Source organism: Pleuronectes platessa, chromosome 11 (genome assembly GCF_947347685.1).
Source record: "Pleuronectes platessa chromosome 11, fPlePla1.1, whole genome shotgun sequence".
NCBI lineage: Eukaryota > Metazoa > Chordata > Actinopteri > Pleuronectiformes > Pleuronectidae > Pleuronectes > Pleuronectes platessa.
Window position 1 is genome coordinate 2,395,931 of NC_070636.1, and position 25,162 is coordinate 2,421,092.

The following is a 25,162-nucleotide window of genomic DNA, read 5'->3' on the forward strand; positions in this document are numbered from 1 at the left end:
ACATCCCCCCCGTCAGCATCAGGGTTTATGAGAACATCTATTAGGACTCTTTACCTGCCCACTGGGAAACGTCCCACAAATCTTCACAGATCCTCGCTGCACCCCCCCACTCCTCTTGCTGTTGATCATCCGGGCTAAGTGAGGTGAAGCTAGCGGTGCATTAGCCTCGTTGGACCCGGATCAATACCACAGAGAAACAGCCGAGGCAGCACTGTGGCGACAGGAAGCTTGTGTATCGGATAACTTTTATATTTTTTTTTACAAGTGTTTATAAAAAACCACTGAAAGGCAAGAATAGAACAAGTATAAAAACACGAGTTCCGCAGTATCAGCGCGTTGTGTCCGCAGAGCTTCATATCCAGGACGGGCGTGTCCACAGGGCGAGGATCTGATATCATCAGGTATCAGAACAGATATTTTTAGGCCCCAGTCTCAGACTGTGCTCGGTTACATCCCAGGGAAGCAGCAACTCAATCCAATAAACAGAACATGTGCAATTATTCAAATGATTGGGGAATAAATACCACGAAATGATATCCCATCATGCATCAGGGCTCACATTTCGGTTGAGAACTGATTTGAGAACTCGGTTTTCGATCACTTCCAGACAAATGAGATAATCTCTCCTCTTCTCTTTATTCTCCTTCTTGGCCACGAGTCGCCCAAAGTGACACAGCATTTAGTTTTGGCCTCAGTTCAGAAAAAAAGAAACCTAAATCAATTTCTGACCGGAGAGAGAGAGAGAGAGAGAGAGAGAGAGGGAGAGAGAGAGAGAGAGAGAGAGAGAGAGAGAGAGAGAGAGAGAGAGAGAGATGTCCACCAGGAACCGAACAGCTTCATCTTTCTCTGTCACTTGTGGTAAAAACTGCATCGAAGCTATTTGTTCATTTTCTCATCGTCATTGTCTCACTTTACATCTGTGGAGCGTTCATCAGGGAACATGTTACCTGAGATTCAAAAGACACAAGTACAGGGAACAATGTCCCACAACAACTGATTGTGCTGTTCTGTGGTTTGTCTCTTATCCTCCGGTCACATGTCAGATTCACATCGGTCCTCTAAATATGTCTGATTTGCTGAAACACATTATTCAACAATGTTAAAGACACAATCCTGGATTTCTTGACCATGAACAGCTGGAGTATTTCTGGCATGTGGAGTAATTCTGTGAAATCGAACCTTCTGAGTCAGTGTGTGTGTGTGTGTGTGTGTGTGTGTGAATGACTACGATTCCCACACTTTCCTTCCAGTACAGATGTGAAAGTCCCTCCCATTATCTTTATGACCCCAGCGATGAGGAAGATGAGGAAGATGAGGAAGAGGGAACTTGTAACGATGCACGTAGCAGAGTTGACTTTTTATTAGAAGGTTATGTTTTGTCTTTGTGTTATTCAGCAGGATTACACAAACAACTACACAACAGATTATTGTTATGATTCCACAGTGGATCAGGAGAGAATCCATTACAGTTTGGGTTCGGATCCGGATTAACAGGCCGATCCAGGAGTTTAGTTTCACTTTCTCTGCAGCGTTTCCCTCAGAGTTCATTCTTTTTATTTCATTAATGGAAAACACTGATTTGAATCAATACTGAATCAAATGAAGGCGACTGATACCGATGAGTTTGTGCAAATTGGTGCAAATTCTGTTAAAAATCTGGATCTAATTCATTTAAATCTGGTTTCCTAATGGGACTGTTGGGTCTTTGTGTTGGTCTGTGCGTTGCAAACACAAAACAAACACAAAACAAAGACTGAATGTAGTGTAAATACTCTGTGTTCATCCTGAGACTCTTCAGGTCATTTCATCAGATAAAACAAAATACTGGAAACATCTCTGCTTGACTGGGACAGCTTCCTTCCTTTTAGAATTTAAAATAGTTAATAAACTATTTGCAATAAAAATCCACTTTCCTCTTGTGGATGTGCAGCTGAATCGGAGAAAGAGGAGAGAACAATTTAAAAGAGTTCGTTCCTTGTGTCTAAAATGGTTCTGATGGATTTGTTGCAGTTACGCTGATGTGAGAGAAAGTCACAGAAGGTGCACGACTTCAGTTCCCAGAGAATTACACCTGAAAGCCTGACGATTCCCAAGAGCCAGAGTCACATGGTGCCTCATAGTGCGTACACACACACACACACACACACACACACACACACACACACAGACAAACACACACACACACACACACACCCACACAGACTGTAAGATGTTATTCCAGATCTTCATACTTGAGGTTCCTGGGGGAAAGTGTGTGAATAGATCCTGACCCGTGTTCTCTGTGGGAGTCGAGTGTGATGAAGAAAAACACCTCATGTTCATCAGTGGAGAACAAACACACAATCATCTCTGTTCCTTACAATAATTATTTAAAGATAATTGAAGACACTTTATTTACATTTAAAAGCACGACACAAGATCAGAGGAGACCAATGAGAATAAAAGGTAAAGATGAGTAAAGAGTTAAAAGATTAAAGGTTTTAGATTTGATTTGACAGCTCTCTTTAAGATTTGACAGGAAATGAGAATAGAGCGTTAACTGGGATGACTGGGAGTTCTGGTTCTGGTCCTCGGCGACGCCCTCTTGATTCCATCAGTTGAACCTTCTGCATGTTTCTATGAGTGACTCCGCCCGTCGAGCTCTGAGGGAAAAGAGAAGCAACCGGATAATGTGTCTAAAACAAACATGTTGAGACTTTCGATTAATTCTTTTATTTCGTCTTTGACATGCGACACATTATTTTGCAGCACAAAGTTGTGTTAAAGGACAAAGTTCCTGTTTGTTAGTGGGTTTGTTGAAAAGCGTTTGAAAAGCAGACGCACAAACGGCTTGAAATCCTGATTTTCTCTTCAGTTATCTCCTCCATCGTAATAACTGGAGATGTGTTCACGTCCCGGCTTTGAGGTTTTGTCGAGTTCACCGAAGCGAATTAGTTGTGTTAAACATTCCAGTTGTAGTGAGTTGTGTAACAGCGAACGTGGTGTCACGCTTTCTTCTCGGCAGCATCGGAATTCTGTCTTCATGCATCGAGCATCATTTCATTCTCCATGGAAGCTGGACAGAAGAGGACGTGTTCAGGAAACCTTCTGTCCCTTCACAACATCTGAGCTGCATTGACCTGGAGTCAAACTATCAGGGTCTGAAAGTGTGTGTTTGTGTTGCTTTGTGTGTCTCATGTTCTGTGTTGTTGCTGCAGAGATACTAATAAAATGTTGCTCTTAGTGTTTGTGTGCTTAGGTTCAGGAGAAGGTCCGGATTAGGGTTAGGGTTAAGTTAAGGTTAAGGTTAAGTATTAGTTTTATGTTGTGTGAAGGTTAAGGTTTAAGTTAAGGTTGAATTCAGGTTGGGTTTGGCTCATAGTCAAGTAGGGTTCGATTCCCATCATCCCAGTGGCAGCTCGATGAATTGTGTTGCAGTGAATTGATATTGTTGACCTGCAGGTGTGTAACTACAATCAGTGATGAAGGTGATCACAGTTTAAAATCTGCTGCTCATCATGTGACGACCACACGGACGACCTCTAATTACCTCTGCAGCTTTAATTATAATTCATTTGAGAGAAAATTAGATTCCACCGCCGGCCGCTCGGCCACAGTGTCGCTCTTGTTTCTGGACTTTAATTCGTTTTCAGACAAGACTCACAATCATCATCATCATCATCATCATCAACAACAACAACAACAACAACAACAATTTATCACGTGAAAACCACAGAACATAAGTTTTTATATTCTGAAATCCTGCAACGCTTCGACTCATTTATTTATAAAACAACTGAAATGTGGGAAACAACCTTGAGATGAAATATTATTAATAAAATAATGAAGTTAATTATCAACAGTTTGATGATCTATTGATCACGTATGATCGAGTTTCCTGCTTTTCTCACGTCATCGTGAACCGAACATTTTAGTGAGATATTTTCCACCAGTGCGTTCAGATTAATGTTTGATATTGTGACGAATGTGCCTGATGGTGCAAATACTACACATACCAAGGAAGGTTTTGGAAGCACTCTGCCTCCATCTAGTGGTCGAAGTGGAAAATACATACTAGCCCCTTGGGACTGTGCAGCAAATATATTTTGAAGTATTAAGCTGTATTTTAAATACTCTGATAATGGACCAGCAATGATTGTACAGAAACATTTGTTGTTATTCAATTTCAATCAAAAGCAACAACAATCTACATACAAGAGACTGGAAAATTTGTTAAATTAAGGTTATGCCCCATTATGCCTAATGTCGCTAATTTGCCTCATACCTTAATTTTATATCTACTGTAAATGCTGTTTACAATCTCCACTTAATTTAGCATCTGTATGACAGCCAAAAACACAAATAATATTAGTTTTCTAGAATTTGAAATTAATTCAGGCAGTTAATCATCTTAATCATTTTATTAATCCATTATTTAACCATGGGACCCAGGATTGTTCCAACTTTTCATTGGGAATCTTTCAGCAGTGATAACTTTGTGAATTCCCTTCTCGCCGAGGACACGAAATCGAGCGGATTCCACAATATCTCAGATATTTTCACACCAGACTGGGTTTTACTATAATATCTGATGACACATGATCTTCAGTGTTGATTCCAAAGTCCAATAACATTAAGATCTTTGTGCAGAAATACTCATGTGGTAAAGTTTGGTGTTGGTTTGTTGTCAAGGATGTTTGGTTTGTTTGTTTTGCCAAAATAGTTTTTTTTTTTCTAAATGTTTCCACGAGTTCTTTCCATGATTTTCCATCTTTTAATTTGTTTCTCTGTACAACGAGTTTTGTTTTTCAAATTGACCTCCAACTTCCCCCGTGTTTCCCCTTTTCAATTAGCGGGTCCACGTGGTCGAGGGGTCGCGGCCTCTGCAAGAACGCCGCGCTGCAATCCATCCCATCATCCGGTCCGTCCATCTGTCCGTCAGTCCATTTGTCCATCTGTCCGTCAGTCCATCTGTCCATCTGTCCGTCTGTCCCTCTGTCCATCTGTCCATCTGTCCATCTGTCCGTCCTCCAGTCGGTCAGCAGGTCTCAACAACATACCAGCAGATAACTTGTCTCCCTGTGAAGAATGAATGAAGCCGCTTCCAATTGGTTTCTACGTGAGCGGGGGGGTTTGGGTCAGTTCTCGGACCTGCGCTGGAATCTGCACTGATCTGAGAGCAGCTTGTAAATCACTTACAGATCATGGCACAAACAGGAATGTGTTCTTCAGCCTGTCGGACACATTCCTGCCTCGGCCTTCATCAGGAGAGGAATTACCCACAGTCACAGGACAGGAAGTCACTTACACATACATGATGTTTAACTCTCTCCAGTTTAAAATTCAACCTTTTTCTACTTTTTGACATCTTTATTTATCTTTTGCTTTAAAAATCGTCTGTTTACATTAAGGAAAAGTGTTGAATAAACTTTATTTCTACAGTAACTAAAAAAAACACATAAAACTTCACATTTTAGGAGGAAGTTGTGGAGAATTAAAAAACTAATTAGTGAATTAGTCCTGGAGCGATTGACAATTAATCAATTAGCCAATCACCAGAAAATGTATTTATTGGTCAGATAATTCCATAAAAATATTTCTCAATTAAATAATTTTGATTAAATCATTTGTTCCAGCTTCTTAATTTAAAGGATTCAATGTTTGTCTTTTTACATTTAGATTATTTTTATTTTTATTGTTTGTGATCATGAATCCTCTGTGTTTATTGGACAAATGGATCTGTTTATACTATTTTCAAGGCCAAACAATTGAAATACTAACATAGTAGCAGATTCTTTATAAAGGTTATTGTTTATTCTATGAATAAGTAATATACACAGCACACTGACTAGTACTAGTACTACGACAGGGTGCTCATTGACCAGTGCTGCTGTATCCGTCCCTCCGTCCTTCCCACTGTTTTGCAGCAGCTCTCCCTTGTTGTTCTGTGAGTTTTTGCTGAGTCATCCTGGTGGACGGAGGCTTCCTGAGCCAAACACTGGTTTTACTGCGCTGCAGAAAACCAACGTCTGCCAGCAGAGAAACATTAAACCACCAGACTGAGGCTCCACAGGATTCATAGGGTCACCACAGCTTCAGGTTCACCTTCACTGAGTGCTGCGTCCTCTGAGGGAGATGGACAGATAGATAGATGGAGGGAAAGATGATAGATAGATAGAGAGATAGATAGTTAGATGGAGAGAGAGATAGATAGATAGAGTGATAGATGATAGATAGACTGATGCTCTCCTCTCATGTTAAGTGGAAGCTGTAGCAGTGGTTGTGTGCAGACGTGCACGTGTTGCTCCTCCTCATGTGAAGCCACTCCCTGAACTCATCTCACTGACATCAACTGTAACTCTGCTTCTGTAGAATCAGATCTGTCTATCTATCTCTCTATCTCTCTATCTCTCTGTCTATCTATCTATCTGTCTGTCTGTCTGTCTGTCTGTCTGTCTGTCTGTCTGTCTGTCTGTCTATCTATCTATCTATCTCTCTGTCTATCTCTCTATCTATCTATCTATCTATCTATCTCTCCGTCTATCTATCTATCTATCTATCTATCTATCTATCTCTCTATCTCTCTATCTCTCCATCTATCTATCTATCTATCTCTCTATCTGTCTATCTATCTATCTATCTATCTGTCTATATATCTATCTATCTATCTATCGATCTATCTATATATCTATCTATCTATCTATCTATCTCTCCGTCTAACTCTCTATCTATCTATCTATCTATCTGTCTATATATCTATCTATCTATCTATCGATCTATCTATATATCTATCTATCTATCTATCTCTCCGTCTAACTCTCTATCTATCTATCTATCTATCTGTCTATATATCTATCTATCTATCTATCGATCTATCTATATATCTATCTATCTATCTATCTCTCCGTCTAACTCTCTATCTATCTGTCTATCTATCTGTCTATCTCTCTATCTCTCCATCTATCTCTCTATCTCTCCGTCTGTCTCTCTATCTATCTGTCTATCTATCTCTCTATCTCTCCGTCTATCTCTCTATCTATCTGTGTATCTATCTCTCTATCTCTCCGTCTATCTGTCTCTCTATCTATCTGTCTATCTATCTCTCTATCTCTCTATCTCTCCATCTATCTCTCGCTCTATAGGTCTATCTATCTCTCTATCTCTCTGTCTCTCTATCTATCTGTCTATCTATCTCTCTATCTCTCTATCTCTCCATCTATCTCTCGCTCTATAGGTCTATCTATCACTCTATCTCTCCATCTATCTCTCTATCTCTCCGTCTATCTCTCTATCTATCTGTCTGAATCTCACAGATGAACACAGAGGAAATGCAGTAAAACTCATTCGTTCTCATTTTGATCTGTGGTTCTATCTCTACATGTGAAGAGTAACCAGTGATGATGGGTGTAAATCTCTCCCTGTGTCCTGGAGCTTGTATCTGATATGTGTCTTTTCCTTCTTTACAGTGTTTATCTTTTCAGTTTGTTAAACCAACCAACATGTAAACACACAGTAAACAGTGAAAGGCCTGATTGAGTCTCCGTGGAGCTTCCGTTAATTGAGTTTTCCGTGGAGCAGCCATGTGGGAAGCTTTGTGTTGTTGCTAATTAGACTAATTACAGACAGTAAATTACATTAAATGGTATTTTATTAGATTATTTCCATTTAGTGACATCTCAGTGCTTTTCTGACAACACAAGTAACTAGAGTTCAAAAGGCCAAACCGCCCCCAGAGCATCTTCTGAATTGCATCAGGTTCATAGTTTGATAATTTGCACTTTAAACATTTGAGAGCATTTTGCAGATAATATCAGTTTTTTGGTCACAGAGCGTTTTCCCATTGGTTCTTTTTCAGTAGAGCTTTACATGCAGCTGCAGATCTGCAGCAGAGGAGAAGGTGAAACACGAGATTCAGCTTCTCTCTCAACACTTTCCTGCACTGGGACAGTTTCCAGTGAACTAAGTGACTGTGGGAGGAACCTCGTTAACTCACTGGAACAACCTGTGGGTTTTATTTCTGCAGGATGTGATCAGATCAGATTCCCTGCACCGGACTCCGGCTCCTGGTGATGCAGCTGCAGAGACACAACTACACAACATCAACAAACAACACAGCACACAAGTTCTGAATCTGCACAGTCACGCTCACCACCAGCACGCTCCTGTCTTTACTCGAAACCTCCTGCAGGGGGCAGCCTCTGCTTTCCTTTGACTCCTCTGTTGTGCATGAGAAGAACACGACAAAGGGCTGGTTGTTGCCCTGAGCTGAGACTCGCAGGCTGCACCCTGCCTGGACGGACCTCTCAGGTTTTACATGTTGAATGATGCGTCCACACGATGAAGGAATATAGAAAAATGAATTCACGAACATTCACTCGTAGTCTGAACAAAAGCTCTGACCTCATCACGCACTAACCATTAAACATCATTAGCTCTAAATTGTAGATTTTAATGTCTGATGTTTCTTTTTTGTCATTTACAAACCACGTGTCCATGTTTAAAAGCCATTCAGATGATTTTATGAAAAAAATGCTCATTATTATTCAGATTTATTTAAAGTGGAGTTGAGGTTTTGTTTAAAAGCATAAATACAACACGTTTAGTTTACAGCCTCCGTGTTCTTTTCACATTCCCACGTTGCAGCAGATGAAATGAAGCTGTCAGAGGTTAAAGCTTGGGTTGGTAATCTCAGACCAGAGGGCAGGAGCCGGCTACAATTAAATATTAAACTGAAACATCCCACCTCCTCCTCTGGGTAAACTTTCATAGCCAGATCTCTGGATTTTACCCACAGGTCGTGTCTGAAAACGGCCGAGCAATTTATACGGACTTAATAAAGTGATTGGTCGTGTTTGTTCGATACTTTGAGGCCACTGGCTTTTTATCTCTTCTCCAGAAAATCTCTGGAATCTCCTCGTCTCTCCAAGTTGACGTCTTCGTCTTCTACGTGAACGGCTCCTCTTCTTCCTCCAGTTTCTCGTGGACACACATTGTCCTGCTGTTTTCTCACATGGACTCACCCTGACATGTTCCAAGGGGGCTGACACTTCTCACATTCAGCCCATCTGGATGATTTCAGGAGAACGTGCAGGTTTGAAAGCAGCATCAGGTTTGGTCCGATGTTAAGCCTTCCAGAAAAGGCAGGATTTTTCTGGAGCCTGAGAGGAATGTTTGCCTGTGAGTCAACACTCAGGGCAGAAAACAACAGAGCACCTCATTGTTTATGCATGGCTGCTGCACAGGCATGTTTTTATATGTTTTCAGAGGTTTGCTGGAATATCAGACGTGTAATTATTAGTTTTATTGTTTGTCTTTAATATCTTTGACCCGACAAATGACACAAACCAGTTCAGAGTGTTGTTGCGTAAATGGAATAACGACTCACACCGTGAATTCATTTTCTTTTACTGTATCATTGAATAAAATCTATAAAATATTCCACAGAAAAATACAATACATTATTAATTATCCTTTCATTACCCAGAATCCTTCAGTTACATGTACATCATCGTGAAAAACACACAGCTTGTGCTTTAAAGACCCACACAATTATAAATAACTCTTCATAGCTTCCTGTTGGTTTCGATTCTTTCTGTCTGATAGATTATATAAGTGGGATAAAAACCAGCAGGTTGAAATCCAGCTGATCCAAACACTGTCTGTGCATCAGGAGCGAAAAACAAGTTGTTGTTGAGGCAGCAGCCGGCTCCTCCCACGCCTCCCCTGATTGGACCCTGGTCCGAGTCGGGGCAAAACAAGTTTGAAACTCCTCCCACCGAGCGAGTGACGCAAGCCTCCACCCCCTCCGCCTCCTCCTCCTCTTCCTCCCACCTCCTCCTCCTCCTCCACCACTGCTTATTTCCCCCTCCTGGCCCGGGCTGCCACCTCCTCCCTCAGCTAGTTCACTGTCAGCCTGTCAGGATGTGTTAAGCTCATACGCCGGCCGTGTGCAGCGAGCGAGGCGAAAAAACAAAAGGGCCGAGAAGAGGCAGGAAACAATGACGGTTCAGAGGCTCGCTGCGTTTACATAACACCCCCCCCCCCCCCCCACTGTTCTCCGGTTGTTTTATCAATGAGGCTCGAGCCCAAACGGCCACAAACGGCCCAACACAAATAATACAAAAACCAGTAGTAAGGCACATTGTGGACATGAGACCAGAGACGAAGACGAGGACGGATTGCTTTGGTCGTCCAGCGTGGCGTTGGATTATCAGCCCAGTTCACAAACAATGAGATAAACAGCTGTAGCTTGTGTCCACCAGTAACACGGAGTCACAGAGGAGTCCAGGTCCACGGAGACACGGAGGTAGAACAGGAGTAAACCACAGGAAGTGAAGGTCGAGCATCTGATCTCTTTATCTCTTAGACGTGAGTTTCAGGTAGAAAAACATATGAAAACATTTAACAGTAGAAATTCACATGACCAAGGCCATAAAAAGACACAGGCATCTGTTGTTATTTACAATTCTGAGACATGTCGAGGTCGTGTCCTCGGTCAGAAGCAACATTTGAAATACATGTTTGGATGTGAACACCAGCTGCCGATGAGGAGACGCTGTTCACGTGGATGTTACTTGTACAGTTCGTCCCGATCGGTGCCACAGGAGGGGTCACCAAAAGCAAAATGGCCGCCGTCATGCAGCGTAGACGATAAGTTACAGTCGCACCCGTACAAACGACAAATGCACAAATAAAATCTGATGTGGCTTTTCATTCATAAATAATAATATAGTCCAGCTCCTCTTGTGATTGGACGTGGGCGTGGCGTTCGTTGGTTTGAGTAGAGGCTTGTTTCTGCTTTAAAGATCCTACACGGTGCGTTCAAGTCCCCGAGCCGAAGGGAAACCCGGGCCTTTGCACCCCCCCCCCGTCCGGCTGAAGCACACCCTCTTCAAGTAATTGAAGGGATTTCAATTAATAAACAACTGTTGACATGTAACACTGTCAAATGGCTTCAAGCCGACGTTACATCACTTCCCTCCCGGGTGCTGCAATATTCCTTTTTCACAGATTTCTCAAAACACCTCCTGAAGCCGGACCTTCTGTCTGCTGCTGTAAAGTGACAATTATAGAGTATTTTCTTAAATAACTGATTCATAATTTGGTCAATAAAATATCAGAAGAAAGTGTAAAACAGAGGAAAGCAGAAGATTCTCTTGTTTGTCTGGATTTTCCACCTGAATGTCTGTTTCTCCAGTTTGACGCCACAAAAACAGTGCAACGTGTTTTAAAGCTGAAGTTTAAAACTCATTTTCATGTAAAATGTCCAATGGAGCCTTGAATGGACCATCATCGACCCTCACATCAGTGTCTGAGAAGCCTTGATCGATCAACTGTCGTAAACGTCCAGGACTTCCTCCTGGTGGTCAACACTTCACCAGGATCTCCATGATGTGGTCCAGCTCATTCAGGCTCCCCGGTGAGCCGTGGCCTGGCGAGCGCACTTTCTGGTCCTCGTCCGCCCATAGTGAGACGCTGACGGGCCACAAGGAGCTGGTCGACCACACAGGAGGCAGATCTGAAGTCTCATACATTGACGTGTCAATGTCCTCAAAGATGTCGTCCAGGGTGAGGTCGCTGAGGTAGCCCATGGCGTTGACTGCATCACTAACAGCACTGATCGTGGAGGCGGGCGGGGGTTTCTGCTGGTCCATCGAGGTGTTTGCCTCCTGAGAGGAGAACTCAGGGGACAGCGGTGGAGACAGAGGCAGGTCGTCCCTGTCCCCCTCTTCACACCCCGGGCATGTGACCGGCCCGTCCTCCCTGGTGTCCTCCCTGAGAAGACGGGAGTCAGGGTGGACACCGTGGAGGGGAGCGTCCGGGCTGCCGGCTCCAGCCCCGTCGCTCTGCATGTCCTCCTGGATCTGCCGCAGCGTGTTGATGAGCAGCACCGAGCGGCGCAGGCTGAGCTCCATCCCGACCTGGTACCGCTGCAGCTTCTCCAGACAGAGGCCGAGCACCCGCTGCCGCTGCTGCAGGTGGTTCATCTCGGATCTGGACGGCGCCACAAAGTGCTCCACCTCCCCACGCTGCTCCTTCTCCTCCGTCACTGCAGCCGGGACCATCTCCACCTCCAGCTCCTCCAGGCAGCTCCACTTCCTCTTCACGCCACGACCCAACATGGACCTTCATCAGAGAGAGTCCATCAGTTAGAATGAGATCAAACATCATATGAAGACTGATGTAAAGCAGCTGATACCACAACTTCACTTCATATTGAACTGACTCATTTGAACCTGATCAGAAGAGAAACATCAGCTCAACTTAAGATTAGTTTTAGTTTAGTTTATTTCACACAACTTAAATGCAAAATACATAAATGAAAAGTTAAAATACATGTCACATTAAATACTAACCAACCAAGTACTAACATTAAAGTACAGTTTCTCACAGATATTCATATGACACAGAGGTTTCGAAGGTGGGTGTGAGGTCTGAGCTGCTCTGAGTCACATTCAGACAAAGACTGACTTTACTCATCTATGACACATCCGTGTCTCACACACTTTACTCATGACAAACACAATCAAACCCTTTTAATGACAGTTTCTCACGTGAGCAGCATCAAGCTGTGATTAAATATCACGACACATTCAAATGTATGAAGAACAAACTCAGTCCTTCAGTTTACAGCCTTTCCAATGAAACAATAAGATAATAATTCAACTCTTACTTATATATAAACTTAATTACAATATTAGTTATTGTACTCAGGACCCATCAGAGCGACCCCTGACGCCTGTAACAGACTTCAGCTCAGAGTAAAGCTCCAGGAGGAGAAACTAGTTTTCAGATGATAATAAAATGAGAATAAGGTGTAAAGTATTATTAGGTGTAACGTATCTTCAGGTGTAAAATATCCTCAGGTGCAAAGTATCAATAGAAAATGATGATCATGTGTATAGTATACTCAGATATAAAGTATAATTAGCTGTAAAGTATCATCAGCTTTAAAGTATCCTCAGATGTAAAGTATCATCAACTGTAAATTATCCTGAGATGTAAAATATCCTCAGGTGTAAAGTATTATGTGTAAATATCTTCATGTGGGAAGTATTATCATGTGTATAGTATACTCAGATGTAAAGTATCATCAACTGTAAATTATCATGAGATTTAAAATATCCTCAGGTGTAAAGTATCATGTGTAAATATCTTCATGTGGGAAGTATTATCATAGTATACTCAGATGTAAAGTATCATCAGCTGTAAAGTATCATCAGCTTTAAAGTATCCTCAGATGTAAAGTATCATCAACTGTAAATTATCCTGAGATGTAAAATATCCTCAGGTGTAAAGTATCATGTGTAAATATCTTCATGTGGGAAGTATTATCATAGTATACTCAGATGTAAAGTATCATCAGCTGTAAAGTATCATCAGCTGTAAAGTATTATCATGTGTGAAGTGTTTTCATGTGTATAGTACCTTCAGGTGTAAAGTACCTTCCGATGCAAAGTATCATCAGATGTAAGGTATATTCAGCTGTAAAGTTTTCTCAGATATAAAGTACCAACATGTGTAAAATTCTCATTTGTAAAGTAGTATAATGTGTAAAGCACCTTCATGTGTAAAGTATTATCATGTGTATAGTACCTTCAGGTGTAAAGTACCTTCAGATGTAAAGTATCCTGATGTGTAAATATCCTCAGGAAGTATCCTCGGGTCTAAAGTATCCTCGTATATAAAATCTTCGTATATAAAATCCTCATGTATGGAGTATAGTAAAGTAGAATCATGATAAAGTACACGGTGTCGTGTACTCTCCGTCTCGTCTTCTCTTCGTGTGACTTCGTTTCGTCTCTGAGAGGAATGTACTGTACACATCGAGGGGGCGGGCCTGAGTGCTGGGCCGCCGTTGATTGGTGGATTCTGACGCTGATCAAGCCTCCGCCCCCGCCTCTCACGGGGCAGCGAATGTGCGGCCGCTGCGTTCAAGGGCGTCCCGGAAAGAACAGCTTTCACCAGAATGTTCTGGATCTGGCTGAGACCGGCATGTGACCGAATGACGAATGTTTTCTGTTCTTTTGCTCTGAACAGAAATAAAAGTCCTGTGTCAAGAAAAGAACAAGTCCTGGTCATCCATTTTTTAGACACAATGCAGAGAATATCACCACCAGAGAGAGACCGGTTATATATATATGTCTGTCTGTCTATCCGTCTGGTTTAGTCTTTAACTGTGCTTCATATTTTATAACCTGATTTCTGTTTTGCATGCTAAACCATGATCTAAAGAGAAACGTATATCTTAGTGATGTAAATAGTGGATTCAAATGTGTAATATTTACCCCTTGAGTTTGGAGAAATAGATATAGAGCAGCAGGAAATAGAAATACTCAAGTTAAGTAAGGTAAATATAATCTCAGTACCAAAGCGATTTTGAACTAAGCAGAAATTCCGAGGGAAATGTGTTTGAATCCTCGTGTTTTTCAAATACGTTCAGGCTTTAATACAACATCACTGAAGTGTCAGTGAGTCCCTGAACGCAGCGTTTTAAAGAGACAGATGACTCAGAGGGCCGGATGTGACGGAGGAGCGGGGGAAGGCAGTGACCATATAAGGAAACTGTTCATTCACAGTTTTTCGGCCTCTTCCTCTTGAACCTGCCACAGACTCGAACTTCTTCTTTCCTCTTCACCTCAACAGAAAGTAAAACGTTCAGCTTTTGACCGACAGTTACACACGTACACAGGAACACAACTCAAATACACACTGAAAAACAAAACACAGAAGATACTAAATGTGCCAAAAGTGAAAAATACAGATAAATTATATATGTATTTTATCGTTTGCATAATTTTAACTTGATCTTTGTCTTGAAAACTGCTGTATTGTCTTTTAACTCTTTGTACAAGCAGTACCCGATAAACACATTTCTTTACACTCTTTGTTTTACAGATATGGAATTACATAATCAATAAACTTGAATCTAGAAAACTACACGTTTTCAAATATTTCTCACATTAGAACAAATAACTAAATGATTGTTGTGTCGATGTTTGACTGCAGAGAGTCATTCTGGAGACACAGGTTGTTAGTAGCATCAATTAATTATTAGCTTCACAATATTACAGGCTATCATCACTTTGATGTGTCATTGTAGAGCTGGATTCTAACTTGTGTCACGTCTCATTCAGAGCAATCGATCGCTCACTGAGGAAATTCATCAGAAATAATGAGTAACTTGTCTGTTGTGTAGAGAGAAACTCAAAGTTGTGTTGTGTTTACCATCACCACAGAAATGTTTCTCTGTTAACTCCCACTGAGTGAATCCTGATTACCTGAACAGTCAATCAGACAAACAGGTTTAACTGATATTAACCTGATTAAGACAATAGTCTCAATAAGACACTGATAACAACAGTAAACTGCATTTTCTGATTAACTGAATTATAACGTCCTGTCGGAGTTTTCATGGTTTTTCACAAGATTGACAATTCTGGCGAGAATGATGAATGTATGACGCAGTGGATATAATTTACATGAATTCATCCATTTAAAAAGGAACTATTGTTGTGATCACTAGCATCATTATATTGATCAAACAAATGTTTTATTATATTTCAATATTTCCAGGCCAGCTTCATGTCCACAGCTGTGTGTTCAGTCCCAGATCAGTTGGATTTGAGTCGTCCCTCTAACATGTGTGTTGCACTGATGTCCAACTCCTGAGAGCGAGTCGTCCCTCGGCTGCACTGAGACCTTTGTCCTCCTGCTCCCTCACGTGTTGACGCTGGACCGTGAGATTCTGCATTAGATATGCAAGAGTCACAATGGATTCCACCGAACGGGACTATTGTCTGTGGGGGGGATGTGTGCGCACACACAACCTGTTCACAGCGCAGCAACACTAAACCCATTTGAAACATGCTCTTAATAATGAATGGCCCGGTGCAGGCCAGCAGAGAGAGGCTCTCCATGTTCTCTAACATGTCGCAATGAAATCATTTTCTCATAACCTCTTGTCTGAATCAGTCAAAAAGGTATTTGTGCATAAAGTTGTGGTTTGCTCTGCATGTTGGCCGGCCGCCTGGTCCTGGTTAGACTGTAGTTAAAGATTAATGGCCTCTTGGTGAGTCAGCAAAACGGCAGCCGGAGGGAAAAGACTCCGAGGAAGAGACGGTAGAGTTTGAAGAAGCAGCACCGGAGGAAACCGGGTGGATGTGATGCAGAGAATCGGGCAGGGTTTTTAAAATGTGCACTAGGAACACGACTGTTCCACCATGTGATGTTCCAGTGGGCGTGTTTCTTAACTTCTGACATGTCTGGAAGCAATTACCTTCTTATTATAATAAGAACATGCTCTGCTCATAGTACGAGTATTGTCTGTTTGTCAGGAGGACGACTGTGTGTAGAAAGCTCTTCAGGGTTAATGAGTAGCACCAGGCTGCTGCTCTCGTGGTGCCTTCAGGTGCTTATCAAGAACTACAGATCTGAAGTCCACTCGACCGTTTGTCACATTCAAAACCAACAGTTTGGTTGAAAATAAAATACTCACAAGTAAAATGTGTGAGTACTTCCTTCCCCACTACTTATTTCAAACGTGTATACCTGCATGTTGAAATGTCATGATTTACAAACCAGATCTACAATTGGTTCAGGAAAAGAACTCAAAATTTAAAATTTCAGTTCATATTTGTGACCCATTTCTAAAATGGTTCTGCAGGTTTAATGCTTTTTGAGTACGACAGATATGAAGGAAGAGTTGGGTCACAAATTAACTCACACTTCCTCATAACTGAAGATTAGGTGAAGGAGAGAAAACCCTGGAAACACAACCTTCAATAAACGCACTTCAGTACTTGTACAGTACGTATGAGAGGTTTTATCGACCAGAGTGTTTTAAGGTGAGTTAACTCATTGATTTGCGTATTTTGGAGACAAAAGTATATCATCGGCTTTAGTTCTCGAAGCTCACACAGATTATTTGCAGATTCAAATCACACCACACAGTCTATAGTTGCACCTTTTATTATAAAAAATATTTACAAAGATGCTACAATGTTTTTTCCTTAATATAAAAAAATGCATACATTTTACAACGGTAATTAGTCTTTGAAGTTCTAGCTCCCATTCAGACCAGAGTGACATCCTTCAGGAGTGTTGCGGTAAGGTATTAAGCGTGTCGTAATACTGTATTTTATTCAATACATTTTGTTTGCCTGAGTTAATCTCTTCATCACGATAAGGAACAATTTTGAAAAATGCATTTGATTTTCCACATCTTTAGGAGAAAGGCAACTGTTTGCATAAAGGAATTAAAGGACATTTGAGTCGTATACAATCATTTTGAAACACGTATGACAGAGCTGCATAGTGATTTGAATAGAAACCCGGTTGTTGTTATTACTAATAAAAAAAAAATGTGAGGAATAAATAGGTACTGCATTGAAAGCGGAGGGCGAAATTTGGATAAATATAATTTCATCGGGCCAATGACGTCAATATGGCATGTCTGTACCTAGATATAATAAATACAATAAATAAAACAATAAATTAGATGGGTTAACACAAAGAATTCTTCATCTGTTGTAGTTCTAACAAATGAGAGAAAGAAATATGGCTTCTTGATGCAGTTATCATCCGGGGTTTCTCCAAAGCGCTTCAGAAAAAAAGCTGCTATTATTATTGTTATTAGATCTGTGAAGAAAAAGGAAAAGGGCAGGAAACCAACGTCCATTCGTCCACTGACTCGTGTAGAACTCACCAGAAACAAACCAATGGCCGCTGGCGCCTGGTGGCCGGCGGCCGGTCAGTCCCCTGCCCCGCGTAAAGCTTTAGAGGAAATGAAAGAACAGCGCCTATAAAGTGTGACCATGACACCTGCTGCAGTTGACTTGTTATACCAAACCACGGGAAGACACTGTCTCGAGTCTGGCTACATTAAAATTTTAAAAATCCTGGGAGGGAAACAAAATAATAATAATATCAAATGATACTTGCAAAATCCCCCAGCTGTATAATGCAAAAAAATATATTTCTATATACACATACGTACATATACATATATTCCATTCATAATTGCTCAAATCTTTAGGAAAATATGCATTGATTCATAGATTTGGATTTACAATTTGTTCTGGTTTCTGATGCGTGTAGTGTGATGAATTGTTCCTCAGTCCATGTAACAATAAATAGAAATGGACAAAATGGCAGAGAGTACGACCAGAGGGCGGAGCTAGTATGACAGAATGACTGACAGACGTAAACATGGAAAATACGTAAATAAGAATGCATCATGGTATAGGTAATTATCTTTGCCCTCTCACAGGTGCTGCAGAGTTTTGGATTTCCTCGACAGAGTAGGAAACTAACAGCGTCTCCCACAGGCCGGGGGGGGGGGGGGGGGGGGGGGCGGCATGTGAATCCCCAAATGTATTGATTTCACCCTCACCTCCTCAAGCGCCAATTGTTTTGTTTTGTTCAGTAAAAGACGAAGGCCCCAGAGGAGACTGACTACGTCTCCAACAGCCGGTCCCCAATTCTACTTGGCTTGCTGTTACGTTCCCAATTTGTCCCCCCCCCCCCCCAACAAAGTCTGTGTGTAGCAACACCACCTACAGAACATGCACGTGTAATGTGCATAGTCTGTTAAGAGTCTGTGGGATCGGTACAGGCCGGAGGAATGTTCGGTTTCAGGACCCCACTATGATCTCCATGATGTGGTCCAGTTCGTTCAGGTCTGACCTGCAGCTCGAGCTGGAGCTCAGGGCCGTGGGCCCGTGAGAGGAAAGGCTCTCCAGCAGGTCGTAAGGCCCCATCTTGGGGGAGCTCTGCATGCCTGTGAGCACCGTGTCGAGGTCATAGTAGGACGGGTCCACGTCGGAAAACAGTTCCTCGAGCGCCGGGTCAGGGGGCGGCGCCGGGTGCTTGATCTCAAAAGTCCCAAAAACCTGCTCCCCTGTCCTGGAGTCTGCGTTCAGGGTGTCCCGGTCCCCCTCCTCTCCCTCAGACACACACTCCTCGCTGTCCTCCTCTTCGTCCTCCTCGCACTCACCGTCGTCGTCTTCCTCCTCCCAGCAGGGCCCCATGCCAAAGGGGCCGGCCAGGTAAGAGGCAGAGGACAGCTGAGGGGAGACTGGCGACAAGGTGGACATGGTGACCTCTGTCTCCACGTCTCCCTCCATCACCACCTCCTCTGCGTGGTAGCCCTCCTCCAGCCCCACCACTGAGAAGGGCTTGGGGCTCTGGCCGGCCTGCGCTGCTGCGTCGGTCTGCCGGCACAGCACCTCCGTGGCCACCAGGCGGTCGGCCGGACACTGGGCGGCTGCCAGGGCCTGGGTCATTATCTGCCAGGTGCCGTCCTGGGTCATCTCCTCCTGGATTTGCCGCACCGTGTTGGCGATGAGCACCGAGCGGCACAGGTTGGGCTCCACCAGCATGTGGCAGAGCTGCAGCTTGATGAGCGACATGTCGAGGAGGGACTGCCGCTGCAGGCTGTACGAGGACGTCAGCGTCCGGACCGCCGCTGCAGACGAGGCCGCCTGGCTCTGGTCGGCGCTGGAGACTGGCTCCTCCCCGGGGTCGGAGAACTTGCGCTTGGTGCCCTTTGGGAACATGTTGTCTCTCTGATGATGTGAGGAGACAGAAGCACAAGTCAGACACACAACCAGGACACTCAGCGACAAATTGATCACACTGAAAAACACATTAAATGTACTGAATTTCACTAGCTAGGGTCAGAGTGAAAGAGATAAGTACCATGTGATTAATGATGTCAATGTGTGATGTGATGAGGCTATGTGTGTGTGGACGTCAGGGAGCTAGCTCTACAATCTGCTCATCAGCAGCTGTGACTGTCTAAATAAGCTCTACAGGTTTTGTAAACTACAGTAAACAGTACATTGTTTGTTGTAGTTGTTTTTTGCTTAAAGTTTGCTATACCTTTCCTGTTGAGAGGCACAGGCAATAGCAACGCAGCTCGGTCCCGGCTGCAACGCTTCAAGTACTTTTGTACGAGCGACAAGCAGCTTTTGTTCAGCACCAGTTCTGCCCATTTTAGGCCAGTCTGAAGCAAGACTCCTGCTGGGCGGAACAACCACACTTTTAACAGACCACTGAGCCACCGAAAATAGCATGGTTACCAACTAAAGACGGACGCTGCATCAAAGTAAGCACAGACCAGAGAGACCTTTGTCAGAAAACAAGAACACAGCACTCAGGTTACATGATCAGTGCACTCACTCTCTCCACTGCCACCTGTGATCAAGAAAATCAAAAAGAGATCCTAATCAATAAAGTGCTTTTAAAAAGGGGGTAAAGGGGAAAATATGAAAAATAAATAGCATTCAAAATACTCACAATACATTGTACCACCGTGAACCGCTAATATGTACAAGGGAGATCAGGTTTCCAGGTCTACACACACTCACACACACACACACCGAGCTTCGGAAAACTAGTAGAACGAGATTTTCACTTTCTCTTCACTGAGGAGGGGAAGAAAAGCGGAGTCAACTTCCTCGTTACACACCACGGCGCACACACACACACACACACAGAGATGTCTTACAGGAACACAACAACACTCGTGCTAGCGGTAAAAGCCCTCGGACTCCCAACATAAACGGGATGCACGTGAAACTGGGAGACGGGCCTCAGTGTAAAACCTGTGGGCCGGGCGGGCAACCTGAGGGACTCCACTTTCTTTTGCTGATAGATTTGAAAGACAAATCACAAAAAGTGTCATCAAAAAGGTACAATGAAGATATCTGTCACACATGTTGGGACTCTAAAAGCAGCTGGGTTTACAAAAGTAGAAAAATAAATAAAAGAGTTGTTAACAGTTTCACAAAAAAAACCATCCAAACGTCTGTGGAAACCAGGAAGAAACTAAATACACTCGACACTGAGGTTAATGTCACAAATCATCTGCAAACCAACAATGAGGAAATTTGTTTTTCTTTCAATTTTTTTATCTCATGACACCAGACAAACGCCAATAAATCGAAAGCATGTTAAAATTAACACATTTAAGAGTTCATGGCCAGAAAACAAAAACCATATTCTTAAAACATTTACACAACAGGTTCCTGATTATTAGGAACACACTAGACACTAGAGTTCTCTGAATGAGAGAGAAGGATTAAATTACTGTCTTCACCTGACTGATCAGATGATTTGATCTAAATCAGCAGCACATTTTCAACAAGTCACAATCCATACCGAGTCAAGGGAGGAGTATCTAACGGACACTTGGGAGTCGGGAGGTCTCTGAGTCCTCGCTTGCATAGAATTACATTTCCTGACAGTGGACAGAATAGGGGAAAAAAAGTCATTTATGAAGGTGCCGGGACATCTACAATACAAAAGAGTGAGAGAACAAATTGAAAATGGACATGTGTCGTCTTCTTGTGTTGTGCGTGTGGTGCTGGTCCCTGTTAAATAAGAGTCACTAGAGAGCACTATCTCCCTGAAGGAAAAACAACTGGTAGAAAGTGTGATATGAAAGCAGCAGGAAGAGCGACATCCTGAGAGAACACACACTGCACACACACACACAAGAGAAAACAGGTTGTGGACATGAGATTTGTTTGACAGGTATATTGATCAATGCTTCTGAACACCCCCGATATTTCAGAATTATGGGGTTAAATCTCAAAAACTGGAAGTTACTTCTAAATACCATAAATCTACAGATTATTGGCCAGTGTTTTTAAATTATCTTTATTGTAAGAAATACGACTCAAAATGGCTTTTTATTTGGATCGCTGCCATCAAACATCTGTAGGAGATGAGTGTTACATCATACAACTCCTGTAATGAACACACTGCTACTCCAACTATGTGGAAGGACATTAATATTCCAAAATTACACAGATACTGCTTCTTTATTCTGTTTATTAATACGTACATGTGTTTTTCTTGTTTTTTAATACAAAATATTAAGAAAAACTGTCATGTGATAAAGTTCCAGGCTCTAACACGAGATGAGTTGTTGCTTCTGTGTGTTTTACTTTGACCTTTTATGTATTTACCATTAATAACTGAATATTTGTGGGTTTCTGACGTCTGAGTCTATCACCTTGATCCCTGGGACGTCCCCATGATTCACGGGACATTTTACAGACTAACGTGAAATCAAAATAATCATCTACAAGCCGCTCAATAAGGAAAAGGATTAAAAAATGACAAGCGTTAGTTGCAGCTCTGCATTCCGCAAACGAATTAAGAATAATTTACAGCAAATTCCCAAAACTGATGGAGACATTCAAATGAACAAAATGTCAATAACAAAAACACCAATAACCTGAAATAACAATAAAAACCAGCAAGTGAAGAAAAGAAAAAACCTCAGCAAGTTCCATTAAACATTACAAGCTGTAATAGTACTTTGTCTGTGTATTTATACAACTTGTCCTACTCAAGCTCCAGACGCTGAACTGCAGTGATGGAAGTTTCCTGCTCATTAAACTCATCCTTCATCTGAACCTCACGTTGCTGCTGTGAACTGAGAACTTCAGATACCAGGAAGCGAGGGATCGCGTGTGGGCAGAGGAAGGTGGTGGAGTTCACACACAACCAGATGTTCCACTGATAAACAAGAGAATACAGATGTTTATGTGCTGGATCCAGAGTTGTGGGATTTGAACCCAACACTTGTCCTGTTCCATGCTAGGAGCCTCGCTTTACGTCAATGGCTGCTAGCATGACCCATCCCCCACTGCACTGAAAACCAGCACTTCCACAGCTAGCCGGGCTAAATTAACAATTCAGCCCAAAAACACGGCGGCTCGGGTAAACCCGGGTCCTTCCTCCGGTAACGACGTGTGTGTGTGGTGGGCGGTGTGGCCGGGGGAGTGAGGCCGGGGCCCGGGGAGGCTCGGCCCGGGGCTGCTGGCCGTGACTGCCGCATGCTTTGTCTTTTCAGCATCGGAGCCGCCGAGCGACAATGAGGCCATTTTGCGCTAGTAGCTAACAGCTAGCCGGCTAGCATGGCTACGAGCCGCCGCTGGCTCACCGGGCTGAACGTGCTCCCTGAAACGGGGAAACCGGCGCCTCGGCGGGGCGAGCCGACGTCCGGCAGCCGGTTCACTTCGGTTAATTCCTCCCGCTGCCCTCGCTTGTTAAAAACATCCCATGCTAGCAGGCTAATTAGCCCAAAGAGGCGCCCTCCCACCTCCTCCTCCACCGCCACCCATCCTCCGCGGTCCTTCCTCCCTGTCGAGCCTAAAAACAAGAGTTTTCTCCGCGGCTCGTCTCCGTAAGTTCCCCCAAAAACCACCGTCCGCCGCCCGCGGGAGGAGCGGCGGACGCGTCGTGTGGCCGCACTCACCTCGTGTTTTGCGGGATTCGGGTCCCGTCGCGCTCGCAGGGTCGACGGCAGGGAAAGCGGAGATCAGGTTCAGATGAGATCATTCATGCCACGGCTCCAGAAACTGAAGTGGCTGCTGTGTCCTGCTGCTGCTGCGGAGCGGACGGCAGGAGGGACGGCTCTGAGGGGGGAGGGGAGCCGACACCAGCAGCCATATGCCCGGGATTCCTCCCTAATGATTCCTGCCTGCTCCGCGCACATCCGACGGACAAGTGGAAACCTGCGGTCCGCTCGCGAGCTCACAGAAAATGGCTGAAATCGTGGAGGATGTTACAGAGTGTTTCTAACATGGAGCTTCGGGACTTTTACACACACACAAAAAAAATCCTCACTACTTCTCACAGAACATTTACTTTTAACTGAGTATTTTTACACTGTAATACTACTTGTTTATACAATTTAAATACTAAAGTACAATAATCCTACAATTACCTCAAAACTATGCTTTAGTACAGTGAGTTACTTTGGATTGTACTACACTTATTCAAGTAATTTAACTGTATTTCCTTTTCAAGTATTTGCATTAGTACTACTAAAAAGTATTTCTTCAGCTAAAGGCAGATTACATTTTTACTCTAATTATAGAATAATAATAGAAATAGAACAATAAAAAGTAGTTGATGAATTATTTATCCTTTTTTATAAGTAATAATATTACTACACTATAGAAATAGTCAGTGGGAATACTTAATACTACACTCTATAACACTAAAAGTGGTAGTGGAAGAAGTAACCAGGTCTTGTAGTAATGGTCGAGAACGTGTGCAGTAACATAACATTTAAGTACTATTGTACTACCTTACAAGTTGAGTATAGTACTTAAATAAGTTTACTTGGTAGGCTAAGTACCACAAAAGTACTCTCCTGAAGCAGACTTTGAGGTAATTGTACTTGACTTGAGTATTTCAATTTTATACTATACTTTATACCATACTTAACTATACTATACTTTAATACTATATACTTATACTCTTTTACATGTATTTAATATTTAATAGTTACATGCTCCTGGTTTTTCTTGATGCACTGTCAAAGATAAAACACTGGTTCCAAATTGTTTTTGTATAAGTAGTAATAACAAAGTGTATAAATACTTTGTTTCATTATAATATTGAAAATTAGAATCAGAATTCTTTATAATATGTAGAAGCAATATTGGAGGAAGTACCGTGTTCTAATGGCAGTAGAGGTGTGAATTAGAATAAAATGGAAATGCTCAAGTGTATTAGAAGTTGAGAAAGTACAATCACTCACAGTACTGTTCCTAATCATAATAAACAAGTGAATGTGTTTTATGCATCGTGGTAGGATTATGTATTTAAGGTGTTGGTTTAATTATGTTCATGCCCCTTTATGTTTGTAAATTGCAGTTGAAATAATGAATCAGTAAATACTGTGAATCAAGGCCTTGTGTATCCGAGTCTGTTCAGTTGTCTTATTTCTCTCTAACAACAAGACCCCCCCATACACACACACACACACACACACACACACACAGCACTCTTCACTCTGACTGCTGTGATTATCAGTAATTATCCGTGCTGGAGATGATAATTACCTCTGTCACGGAGGTTTTCAGCCCCCGGTAATTAATCTAATCAGCCCTCCTATTAATGATTTATATCAAACACATAACAACCGATTGAAAAATTGGTTGGAAAACAAAAAAGAGCTCATTAGTCTTCACTGTTGTGAAATCTAACGGGTTCCGTAATTAAGCTTGACACCAGCCCTGCAGGGGGCGCTGTTTAGGGTCAGATATTTGATTTCACTCAGTTTAAATGATCAAAACGATATCGAGCACGTTTTATCCATCACAGGTAACTTAAGTGAGTTTTAATGATAAACTGAAACACAATCCTCCCGGAC

General features: G+C 42.5%; 2 protein-coding genes across 10 annotated transcripts; both read right to left on the reverse strand.

The window, feature by feature from the left end:
* Nucleotides 1-9,368: 9,368 nt before the first annotated feature.
* si:dkey-177p2.6 (uncharacterized protein LOC568712 homolog) lies at nt 9,369-13,782 on the reverse strand. 2 transcript variants are annotated; one of them, XM_053435156.1, is made up of 2 exons: nt 13,593-13,782; nt 9,369-12,105 (listed from the first exon to the last, which is right to left on the reverse strand). In XM_053435156.1, the coding sequence occupies exon 2, from the start codon at nt 12,099-12,101 to the stop codon at nt 11,346-11,348; it is 756 nt and encodes a 251-aa protein (XP_053291131.1). In that variant the 5' UTR covers nt 12,102-12,105; nt 13,593-13,782; the 3' UTR covers nt 9,369-11,345. The 2 variants fall into 2 exon arrangements, with proteins under 2 accessions (XP_053291131.1, XP_053291130.1); XM_053435155.1 differs by having other exon boundaries at nt 13,576-13,782.
* Nucleotides 13,783-18,322: 4,540 nt separating this feature from the next.
* On the reverse strand, nt 18,323-23,691 carry cdca4 (cell division cycle associated 4). Of its 8 annotated transcripts, none has more exons than XM_053434027.1 (4): nt 23,255-23,691; nt 20,164-20,178; nt 19,864-20,001; nt 18,323-19,547 (listed from the first exon to the last, which is right to left on the reverse strand). In XM_053434027.1, the coding sequence occupies exon 4, from the start codon at nt 19,536-19,538 to the stop codon at nt 18,615-18,617; it is 924 nt and encodes a 307-aa protein (XP_053290002.1). In that variant the 5' UTR covers nt 19,539-19,547; nt 19,864-20,001; nt 20,164-20,178; nt 23,255-23,691; the 3' UTR covers nt 18,323-18,614. The 8 variants fall into 8 exon arrangements, with proteins under 8 accessions (XP_053290002.1, XP_053289999.1, XP_053289997.1 ...); XM_053434024.1 differs by lacking the exon at nt 23,255-23,691 and adding an exon at nt 20,281-22,777; XM_053434022.1 differs by lacking the exon at nt 20,164-20,178.
* Between the last annotated feature and the right edge of the window lie 1,471 nt (nt 23,692-25,162).